Below are 12,204 nucleotides of genomic sequence, written 5' to 3'. Positions count from 1 at the left end.
TCTGGTGTAGAGGATTTCACAGGTTCACCAACCTCTGAGTGAAGACGTTCCACTTCATCTCAGTCCTCAATGGCCTTCTCCGTATCCTGAGACTGTGATGCCTTGTTCTAGACATCCTTTCTCCTGTACTCAAGTCCTCTTGCAATAAAGGCCAACATGCCATTTGCCTTCCTAACTGCTTGCTTCCAATGATTGGTGTACGAGAACACCCAGGTCCCTTTCTACCTCAACGTTTCCCAATTTATCACCATTTAAATAATACTCTGCCATTTTGTTTCTTCGTCCAAAGTGGATAACTTCACATTTATCCAATTACACTGAAAGGGTCATGTACTTTGCCCAATCACTCAACTTGTCTAAATCACCTTGAAGCCTCTTTACATTTTCCTCACCACTCCCACCAAGTTTTGTACCATCATCAAACTTGAAAATATTACACTTGGTTCCCTCATCCAAATCATTGATATATATTGTAAATAGGTTTTTTTTTTTTTGGGGGGGGGGGGGGGGGCGCAAGCACCGATTCCTGTAAGACCGTACTAGTCACCACCTGCCACTTTGGGAACAAAACCCAAATATTCCTACTCTCCGTTTCCTGTCTGCTAACCAATTCTCCATCCATGCCAATATGTTAACCAAAATCCCATGGGCTTTAATTTGCACTCTTCTTAAGGTGGAATGTTCTTAAAAGCTTTCTGAAAATCCAAATACACCACATCCACTAGTTCACCCTTATCTATTCTACTATTTACATCCTCAAAAAACTCCAGTAGGTTTGTCAAATATGACTTCCCTTTCATAAATCCATGTTGACTTTGTCTAATCCTGTGAAATACTTTTTAGGTATCCTTTATAATAAGACTCTAGCATGTTACCTTCTACTGATATTAGGCTGACCGATCTGTAATTCCCCATTTTGTCCCTCCCTCCTTTTCTAAATAGCAAGGTTACATTTGCCACCCTCCAATCTGCCAGGACTGTTCACGAATCTACAGAATTTTGGAAGATGACAACCAACACATCCACTATTTCTATGGTCACCTACTTTAGTATCCTGGGATGCAGATTATCTGGCTCCGGGAATTTATCAACTTTCAGTCCCATTAATTTCTCAAACACAACCCATTTTCAGTAATACAAATTTCCTTCAATTCCTTCTTCTCATTAAACCCTTGGTTCCTGTTATAACCTGCCTACTGACGATTGGCTGGGGACTAATGATTATCCCACAATCCTATGGGAGTATGAACTTCCCCAATGAGGGGGGCGGAGAAACTCCTACTATAAATAAGCTGGCCAGTCCAGGAACCAGGAGGAAGGAGAAGGTAGCAAGGGAAGTTACTGCTACTGCTATGTATATATTGTTATAGTAAATAAACTTTATTATTTTGTATCCTTAAAACTCGTGCTGGATTCTTCGGGGCCCTTACAAAAGTTCCTTAGCATTTCTGGAATATTATTTGTGTCTTCTGCCGTGAAGACCGAACTAAATTAGTTGTTTAATAGCTCTGCCATTTCTTTGCTCACTATTATAAATTCACCAATTTTAGACATGGAACATAGAATACATAGAACATAGAATTCCTACAGAAGGAGGCCATTCAGCCAATTGACCCTCTGAAAGAGCACCCTACCCAAGGCATCGTCAAACCCGGGGCACGACCCGTGGGTGGGTCGCGGGCGGGTGTCAGGAGGGTTGTGGAGCAGTCCATCGTGGCACTTCCGATCGCGCAAATCTGCGCGCAACAGCTGCAGTAGCCAACTGTTAATAACGCCGCTGCAAGCGGCTTTCAAAATGGCCGCGAACATGTTTGAAAAAAAAAGGGGCCACACTGCGCATGCGTGCCAGATCATCGGCGCGCATGCGCAAAACTATGCACATGCGTGCCGATGATCGGGTACGCATGCGCAGTGCGGCCGCTTTTTTTTTTTAAACAGTCGCAGCTTTTTGTTTTACAAGTTCGGGGGATTTTATTCATTTATTTTATTCAATTTATTTTTCTTTTTTTCTTTTCTTTTATCATTTTTTTTTTTTTTTTTTTACAAGTTCAGGGGGGTTTTATTTGATAAAATTTACAGGAAAAGAATGCAGAACTTTGGACAGATGGAGACTGCATACTTTCCGACACCGGAAGGCTTCACCTTCATCCAACAGATTCCACTGGAGGAGCGTGTACGAGTGCCAATGGGACTCAAACCATTTCCTGATTTTTTTTGTCAGCAGACATCAAGGTAAGAGAAAATGGTGGGTCTTGCAGGTCAGCCGGCATAGGCCACGAAGGTCGGCTGGCGTGGTCGTAAAGGTCGGCCGGGTTGGGTCCCGAAGGTTGGCCGGTTGGTAAAAATGGGTCCCCGGAAAACAAGTTTGAAAAAACTGCCCTACCTAAGCCCACTCCCCTGCCTATCCCCATAACTCCACCGAACCTGCATATCTTTGGACACTAAGGGGCAATTTAGCATGGCCAATCCACCAAACCTGCACATCTTTGGACTGTGGGAGGAAACTGGAGCATCCAGAGGAAACCCACGCAGTCACGGGGAGTCAGTGCAAACTCCAGACAGTGATCCAAGGCTGGAATTGATCCGGGTCCCTGGCGTTGAGGCAGAAGTGTGCCGTCCCACATTCGGCATTTAGCCTCACTAATCTTTAACATTTATAAATCAAAAATAAGAAAAATACTTCCTAATTTTAAAAAAATGAAAACAAAATTTTGAAAACATTTATGTCAAGATAAATAGCCAATTTAAAAACACTAAAATCGCTAGAAAAAAATGGACAGAAAAAAAAGAAACAAGATCTTCCTTTGCGTTGTTTATCTATAGTTTTCAATCTGCAACATGTCGGTGAGGTTTAGCTTCAAGTCATTGTTCTAAAGAATCCTCATAAATTGCTGAGATTAATCATAGAGCAGGCTGTAAATTCCAGGCTCTAATGTTCTCACTCAACTGTAGTCACAAAAGTCTGGAAGGTACCACGTATGACATGTTGAGCACTAAATACTATGCTTGCACGACTACACAAAAAGAAAATGGAGGGTGCTGTGTATGGAAAATAATTGTCTGCACAAGCAAGATTTAACAGGGAACAGTGGTAATGACTGGTCTAATTTTTATGCAACTACAGAAACATGAACTGTAGTAGTACAAATATTTGACAAAGTTAGCAAATGATACCGTTCATACCTGTGGAAAACCACCCCAGGTCCACTGCATCCGAGACTCTGTAGCCATAAAGGGTCCTTCATGTGATTTTACAACCAATTCGGAATCACTTTTTGGTGATGAAAGTCTGTCATAAGAATGGCTAAAACAATACAGTTTGTTTTAATGTTTCATAACATTAAGGCAATGAAAACAAACTTCAAAAACTAATTTCAGTAACTATACCTCTCAATAGAAGACCATTCACCATCTGAATATGGATAGATTTCACGTGAATGGTAGGTGCTTGAATCTTCATTTGGCAATTCAGAAAAATAATTACACATTTCACTGCTGTAAGAAAAGATAAAATAATTATGATTTGTACATTATTTAAAATGTCATACTTTTTTTATTTAGATGGAGTGAAATAAACTTCACATAAATATAAATTTGACATTATTTTATTCTTTTCACACTTCATTGTTTTGGAAAAGAATGTGTTATTAGAATTGCTCGATATGAATACTCAATACATGAATATTTTTGTGTCAGTCAATCAAGTGCTTCCCAGAACTTCTTCCAAGCAAAATACTACTAAACTCTTACAACACCCAAAGATATTAAGGCTTTCTTCAGTTCTCCTGAACTCAGACTTTGGGTGCGAGTTTAGTATTGCCAAACAGAAATCTCAGGTTAAATAGATGCTAACCTAGTGTAAATCCATTGCCAAACCTGTTCCAAAGAGGTGTGGAGTTCCCTGGCAGCAGTAGCCTCAATTCTTTGGGTCATCGTCACATGCAGTGTTTGTCCAGTACGGCAGCAGATTTTGCTTTGCTGCGTGCTCAGGAAGCCAGCTGAACATTTTGTGAATGTACCTGGCTTAATAGAAATGTTTAGAAAGAAGAAGGTTCTCCTTCACCATTCTCTTGGGGGACAGTTGTGCACACAACTGTTTCCAGGCTCACCTTAAGCTTCTTCCCCCGAACAGGAAAGTTATATTCTAGCCAAGCAGGTGCCAACAAGTGCAAAGAGGATTCGGTCTGGCTTGAACCCAAACTGCAGCAACTGGCATAAGAATGGCAGCTGCAAATTAAATGCATCCTTAATGGGTATTATGTTACTCAAGTACTTAAAATGTTATGACACAAAAGCTAATGGCCACAGTAGAATTTATAAATAGGTTTGTAAAATATTCATGCTCGGAATAATAATTAATTAGATCTACATTGTAAGTTAGCTGTTCAATATGATTCCAGAACAAGTTACGTTACTCTTCCTTGTTGCTGCTTGAACTTGTAAAGCAATTTTTTTCTAGAATGAACACTGCTGGTTTACACAAAAATTGAATTGTTCGAAGATTGTACAATAAGATTATACGTTTGTTGCACAATATATCTGAACAGTTTGACAGAAACAAAATAACTGGGTTTGGGGAAATGAGGAATACAGATTATGGTTAACTCAGTACCTTGGGGACTGCCATAACCAGAACTGATTGACAGTTTGAGAGAGAATTGGGATGAATCTGACCAAGTAGCGATAACAGGGGGGAAAAAAGCATAAACTAGGAATGCATGTGCACGTGATGGAAGTAAAAGAAAAGTCATTATTGAAAGCAGATTTGCTTAACACAATAAATTCTGACATTGTATAACTGCCAGGATTTTTATTGAACACACAATCTGTTACATAAATCTAAATCAATGTACATGTAAAATCCAATTCAACCAGAGGCAAAATACTAACTGATTGATAAGCAGAAGTAAACTCAGGTACCACAGGCTAAGTTTTAATTCCCTAAACCAAATGGGTGGAGGTTGGGTCAGAGGTTAAAATTTAATTCAGAAAGCCTACAACAGGAATCCAACCTGGCTTGAGCCCTCCACTTCCAGTTTTGACGAAGGCAAGACAAGTAGCACATGACCAATTTGTTCATGAGGCGTTGTTTGGCTATTTAAATATTATAATGATGTTCCCTGTCTTCATTTTACAATCATTCTATTTTTAAATATATGTTGGCTGGGTTTCCTGGGCCTTGGGAACCTGAGAGGAGGTGAGGAAGGGTTGAAATCATGATGCTTGTGCCTCTACAGCACTGTGTGGGCTGGTAAAAGCAGGTACTTCCCTGAGGCCCACAAGCCAGTCAGTAATCCAACTCCCCCATGATCGGTCTGCTGCTCACCACATCCCATCCCTCCAACAGTCTTCCCAACCCATCCCGCACAACATTAGACCCACCTCCCGAAAAAAAACATTTGTGACACCTCCCCCTCCACCAACCCAGAAATCAGGACCCCCTCCAACTAGACCTACTTGTTCTTCTCAGTTGTGGTCCTGTGCTGCAGGACTCCTCGTCTGAGAGACCTCAAGTCGACTAATCAGGCTGTTTGTGGGCAGGAAATTGACAGAAAATAATTTAAAAGAACCCCATAGTGCAAGATATTCCGCAAGTCCATTTTTTCAGCTTTCATAGCCTCAAAACAACAGCCCCTTGTGGAATGCTCCTCTGGGCCAAAATCCAATGCCATTTTCTAGCGGATCTACCCATAAATTTAGGTTGCTTCGGCAGTTGTAAGAGGGAAGTGGGAGGCAAAAATTAAATTTCAAGGTAGTGTAAGAAAGTAAAAGCAAATAAACGCCAAGAGATTGGGATGACAGCCGATGGGTGGCACATGCAGTAGGAAAATACGAAGTAACAGATTTTACAAGAATGGAAAAAGGAATGGCAATAATGGTGAGGTTTCATGGTAATATTTTAAATGGAGTGTCGGATTTTTAACACGCATGTATACCACTCAAGTGCCATATTGTGTATTTATCGTATGTCCTATGTTTTTTATGTATGGAACAATCTTCCTGGACTATACGCAGAGCAATACTTTTCAATGTACCTCAGTACACATGACAATACATTTAAATCTAATCTAAAACAGGGGAACCATGTCTTAGGTTTGATACAGAGATACTAAGAAGCAAAACTGAAGTTGTTTTTTTTTCTTTACCTTGTATAAGAACTTCATTAAGGCACAATTGAATTGTCTCCAGCTAACCTTTGAGAGAGGTAATAAAAGCAATAGGAAAGGTACACTACATATTTGCTAGGGTATTTGAAAAGTTTTGACTTTTTTCACTGTAGCTAAGGTGGTTAAGGACTGAGTTAATGGAAGTCTTCAGGTTTATGGAATGAAATAGATTGATGAGTGAGACAGTAACAAGTAACTAATTGTCATGCACAAAAAACAATGCAAAAACTTCTAAATTTTAAGACTTAACCTACTTTGCAGCTGCAAGTCGCAGTTGTTCATCTGAACTAATGTCCATGTCAGGTATATCTTGCTCATCTGAAGAGGACTCCTGGTCATCCTTCTTTGAATTCTCTGGTTTGTGCTTCCTTTTTCGACGTCTTTTCTTTTTGGCTGAAGTGTTACTTACAGAGTTATCAATTTCTGTGCCATTAAATGAACTTGGTAAATCTTGATTCTGAATGAATTCAGCACTTGTCAAATCTGGTTCCCTTGTAAAATGAGCTCCTTCAACTGGAATCGGTGATGTTGTTAAGTGAGTGGGGACAACACCCTATGAAAAAATAAAACTATGAGCAAAACTGGCACCTTCATAAAGTTTAAACCCCTGTTGTCACATCATTAATGTTTTCTTTTAATCTATGAAGGAGTACATAATAGCAATTGTGATAATGGGGCTAAGGAAAAATAAACATCCAGAGCTTGATGGTTTTTCACCCCACGGTGTTTCAAGGAGGCAAAGAAAGTGCAGAAACATTAGTCACAAACTTTCAAAAGTTTCATGATCTGAAAATTCGGTCATTGGATTGGAAATTTCTAACAGTGCCATTTAGAAGGAGGACAGGATTGAGAACTCGTTTCAAGTAAAAACAGACACGGTTGGAAAAATTCAGTAAATCTGGCAGCGGCTGTGGGGAGAGAAACAGTTAACGTTCTGAAAAATAGTCATATTGGACTAAAGAAATTAACCCTATTTCTCTCTCCAAAAGATGCTGCCGGACCTGCTGTGTTTTTCTAGCTTCTTCTGTTTTTATTCCAGATTTCCAACATCCACAGCATTTTGCGTTCATTCACGTTACTAAAGGTCTGTCTGTTTATCATGAGTTTTGGGGAAGCTGCCAGTCTATTATGAGAGAGAGTGGGCATGGCCGCACACGGGAGCGCGCAAGAAGAAAGAGAGACTGAGCACTTGGCCTAATGAGTTGATCAGAGAGAGCCAACGTAGTTTTGTGAGGTTCAAGTCACGTCTGTTTAATCAGTTGAATTTTTTTTGAGAATGTCATTATTAAGAGATTGAATGAATACATTCAATATCAATTTATTCTGGAGGGTCTTATAGGTGTCAGCACACACAATTTGAATTTCATTTTAAGATTTCATTCTTCCTGAATATAGACTAAAAAATAAATAAAATCCAGTGACATTTGGCTGACAAAACAAGGAGCCACTACCCAAATTTACTTGAGGCAGGGTCCTTACACTTGGTTTTGCACAGCTAAATGAGTTTAAAAACCCACTTAACCGTGCTGACGCCGGATCAAATGACCACCTGGCATCTACTGGCCTCGTTGAGGAGTCTCAAGCCAGGTGCCACAAATGGGAACCAGGCGGTTCGGCACCCTGACAGGGGCACGACAGGGTGAAGTATGGCAGTGCCATGGTGCCAGGGATCGGGCCCCAGGGTGCCCTGCCCTTATCAGGTGGGATGGGGACCGCCCCACCCCACCCCGTGGACCTTATTATAGGCGAGTCGGGATGGCCCGGGGGTCAGGCAGGGGGTTTGGTCGATTGGGGTGCCATTTAAATGCCATCCCAATCTTTTTCTGGTTAAAGTCTGAACCACTGCAAAAGCCACCTAACTTCTCCAAATCACCATTGTGCGAGTGCCAGCTCTTTGAAAGAGCCATATAATTAGTTCCACACATCTGCTCTTTCGCCATAGCCCTGGAAATGTCCCCCTTCAAGTATTTATCCAAATCTCTTATGAAGGTACGACTGAACATGCTTTCATCACTCTTTCAAGCAGCGAACTCCAATCATAACTCACCATGTAAAAAGCTTTCCCTCCTTCCGCCTCTGGTTCTTTTGGCTGACTTTAAATCGGTTTATTCTGATTAATTATCTTTCTGCCATGCAATTCCATTCAGAATAATAATTTTAAACAAAGGATTTCATTTCCCAGTGACTAACTTAGAGGGATTACACAAGTTTGCAAAATTTAAGACATTTACTGTAATAAACCAACTAAAAGCAACAACAATTCAACACTATCTAGTAAGCAAAGAATACTCTAAACTACAGAAATGATAGTCCCCATTTTAACTCTAACTTAACATGACCAAAATGCCCACCAAATTATACTTTACGTCTAACTCTCCACAGAATAAGCAGTTTTGCCAAGAATCAGTCCAACATTACTCCCAGCTTCCAATGGGTTCATTTGTCCTTGTTTTGCTGAGTTGCAACAGCAGGAGACCATCAAAAAATGCTTCTCAGTTTCTGGGGAAATCCCAAACTACTTGCTGTCAGTTGTTATTCTGACAATTCTTTCCTCCCCTGGTCATAGCAGAACAAATCTTCCTTAGGTTGCCACAGGCTGTGTCACTTTACCCAGAGACTGTTTTCCCTCTTGCATTCTGCCTGGTCACCCAGAGAAAGGGCACACACTCCTCTCTGCTGACCACATTCTCAGAGAGAAAGTTGGTCCAGCTGCTCTCGTCTTTCTTTCAGATTTTAGAACTTTACACCAACCTGTCACCATGGCAACCAAGCCGTCTGTCTTGTTGGTTGACTGTTATGATCCCAGTTGACGTTAGAACTGGATGGGAGGATCCCAGAATGGAACTCTAGCTCAGAGAACCATGGGCGTCATCTAACTTTTTTTTTTTTTTTTAAAAAGAGTCCGTTCTGGACAGGTTTAATGGGGTTGTTCCCGGCAGCGGCACTCTTGTTTTCTTTTGGTGGCCCGGCAGGGAACGTCACCCTGAGGCCACACTTCGCATCATCTCCTGCACTTAGCAACTCTGATGAGCAGAACTCCTCAGTGCAGGACGAGTTTGGGGCGGCATTTTTAAATGGCACCCTGATTGACCAAACCGCCAACGCACCCCAGACCCCAACGAACCTATAAGGAGGTCCTCGGGGCCCCACACCTCACCGGGACCAGGCACCCCATGGTCTGATCCCTGCACGGGGAAAACTTTGGCACTGCCAGCCTGCACCCTGGCACTGTGCCAAGGTAGCACCAGCAGTCAGGGTGCCACCCGACCCGGAGGCTGACCAACCGGTCACCTAGGAGACACTCTTTCCTCTCCCCCCCCCCCCCGTTTTACCGGAGCCCGGTTGTGGGATCCGTACTGAATGGCGCCCGGCTGGTGTCTTCTCAGCGAAGCCAGTAGATGCCTGGTAGCCATTCAATCTGGTGGCAGCATGGCTAAGTGGGTTCTTAAACTCACTTAGCCGTGCGAGACCAGGTCCCAGCGTCGGAAATCCCGGGGTAGGCATCTCCCGGCCGTGTCGCGACCCGCCCCGATTCCGGCAGGATGCGGCCAGTACATCGCTCTCTGTAACATTTACTTTTTTTAAACAGAATTTGGAGGAGCAGAGTCACAGGTCCGCAAATGAATTTTTAAACAAGTAAAAACCATTTTATCAAACATGAAAAGTCGGATTATTATACAATATTCCTTTACTCCCCCTTTAGTTTAACAGTTTTTAAGATTAACACTGATTACAAATTTTATTTTAAACTACAATGGTATTATTAACACACAAAGTCCCTTTTAAGCACACAATATGACTGGTAAGATACTCTGAACTGTATGCCTGTGGATTTCTCTGCAAAATCCCCCCCAGATGATTCTCATACTGTGAGCGACCTTGTCTCACTGGACTCAGACTTCTACATGAAAGATTTCAAATTCCGCTTTAATGCGTCTCCTCCACTGCTTCCATCAAGGTTTCTCTGTCAGGTTTTACATCTCTCCCTTCAGGTTTCCTTTATCTTTTTTAAATTAAATTTAGAGTACCCAATTAATTTTTTCCAGTTAAGGGGCAATTTAGCGTGGCCAATCCACCTAGCCTGCACATCTTTTGGGTTGTGGGGCGAAACCCATGCAAACATGGGGAGAATGTGCAATCTCCACACGGACAGTGACCCAGAGCCGGGATCGATCCTGGAACCTCGGCGCCATGAGGCAGCAGTGCTAACCACTGCGCCACCGTGCTGCCCCCAGGCTTCCTTTGTCTTAAAGGCTTTTGCACAAACTCAAGAGGTCCAGCCATCGATTTCCACATATTTTTCAAATATTTCAAATGATATCTCCCAAGCTGTAGTAATTTCTCAAAATCCTTAGCACTAATGCAGATATCTTTCTGGCCTCTCATGCCTTTTCAACTCTGTGACTTTACTGAACAGTAATCTCTTCTGGTTTCCAGTTTCCTCTCCCGTTAACACCAGACTTCTTGGAAACATCTCTTCATTTCTCCAGTTTCCTTAACCATCTGGACTTTAGATTTCTGACTTATGTTCTCTTAACCATTAATCCATTGTACGGCTTTTCTTCTAGCAAGGCTGAGATAGATGTTGCCTCTCTAGCCTTCTAAAACCAAGTACTTCTAGCATAGCTGTGAGACCGGCCTTCTCTCTCACTACCTATCATCACTTGCAATGAAATTGGCTAAACTACATTTTTTTCTCTACCTTACAAGGCCCCAGTTGCTAAGCCACCACTGCTGGTTTATTTATTATTCATGCCATAACTCTCGCAAAGCACAATAGAATCACAGTTGAAATTGAAACCAGTCCCCACACATACAAACCCTTTTGTCCAGCATGAATCTAACAGTAGGTTTTATCCTTCCAGACACAGAAACAATAAATTTAACCTACTTAAAAATCTTATTTCTTATGATTACCAAAACAAACATAAATCCTGTAAAACTACCTTTATTCTCCAAACACAAAGTTGTACAACCTCTTACCAACCCCCTTTCCTGCATATTCTGTTTTACTTGAGTTACAAGGATGGTTTAAAACAATCTTTCAAACTTCACAATCATTAACAATATGTTTTCTCCTTATTTACTCCCAACAAAATCATTCTCAATTTTGAACACCTATCCAATTTCTTACGTCACCACTTAACTGAAGTCTCTCATCCCAAGTACCATCTTAGTAAATTGATACACCTCCTTTAAGATTGTATAATTTAACTTTATTGCCTTTCTTTATTATTCTTCCTACCAAAATGTGTCTCTTTACAATTTTCTTATTTAAATTTCATCTTTGTGCCTGCCTGGTGTATCAATTGATGCACGATATACATAAATACATAAATGTATATTATCTCAAGCAACTTCTGAAAGAAAATAGCAAAATATCGTAAATTGTGACAAATGTAGCAATTTCAGGTTTATATATTGTATTATATGTACTTGGTGCTGTAAGGGTTAAAAGCCTGGGTTAGTGTATGACTGTTGTAGTAGTGTTTTTTAAAATCCTGTTTGACACCAACCGGCAATTTGGCTACAGAGGTTCAATTATAGGATCGTAAAAATGAAATCACCATTCATTCCAACCATGTATATCATTTATACCTGAAGTAGGGCTAATGGAATTTTGTTTATATAAAAAAGGTTCCCTGGGAAGTAGATAATTAGAGACATTGTGTTTAGCTTAGTAAGATTATGAGGTTAATGGGAGGAGCCAGTGGCTGAAACAGTCAATCGGACTTCAGTTTTGATCTGCCTGGGAACTCAACAGTAGTTTCTGAAAAGGCTGGCAGGTTAAACAATAATTTGACACAGGCAAGAGTTTGCAAGCGGTTTCATGATGGAACTCTCTCAAAGTGGTTTATCCAAGACATCTCTTTACAGCAAGTATTCCTGGGTTGGCAAACTGTATTTAAAAGTGGATTTTAACCCGAGATGGGTTTTACTCGAGTGGAGATAAAATATAGCAATTAGGATTTAGTACTTCATTGTCATTGTTAAGTGGTGTTTAACTGGTAATTATAAGCTATTTTCTTTATGACGT

The 12,204-nt window shown here is 41.0% G+C and overlaps 1 protein-coding gene across 1 annotated transcript in view; it reads right to left on the bottom strand.

The window, feature by feature from the left end:
- The window catches only part of LOC140428502 (phosphatidate phosphatase LPIN2-like), a 101,693-nt gene that overhangs the window by 38,162 nt on the left and 51,327 nt on the right, over positions 1-12,204 (bottom strand). The window contains exons 4-6 of the mRNA XM_072515054.1: positions 6,422-6,720; positions 3,388-3,495; positions 3,184-3,304 (exon numbers count right to left, since the gene is read on the bottom strand). Coding sequence (XP_072371155.1) covers positions 3,184-3,304; positions 3,388-3,495; positions 6,422-6,720 — 528 coding nt within the window. The remainder of the gene's footprint in view (positions 1-3,183; positions 3,305-3,387; positions 3,496-6,421; positions 6,721-12,204) is intronic.

This window comes from Scyliorhinus torazame, chromosome 8 (assembly GCF_047496885.1).
Source record: "Scyliorhinus torazame isolate Kashiwa2021f chromosome 8, sScyTor2.1, whole genome shotgun sequence".
Taxonomy (NCBI): Eukaryota; Metazoa; Chordata; class Chondrichthyes; order Carcharhiniformes; family Scyliorhinidae; genus Scyliorhinus; species Scyliorhinus torazame.
This window is presented reverse-complemented; position numbering and strand designations above follow the sequence as displayed.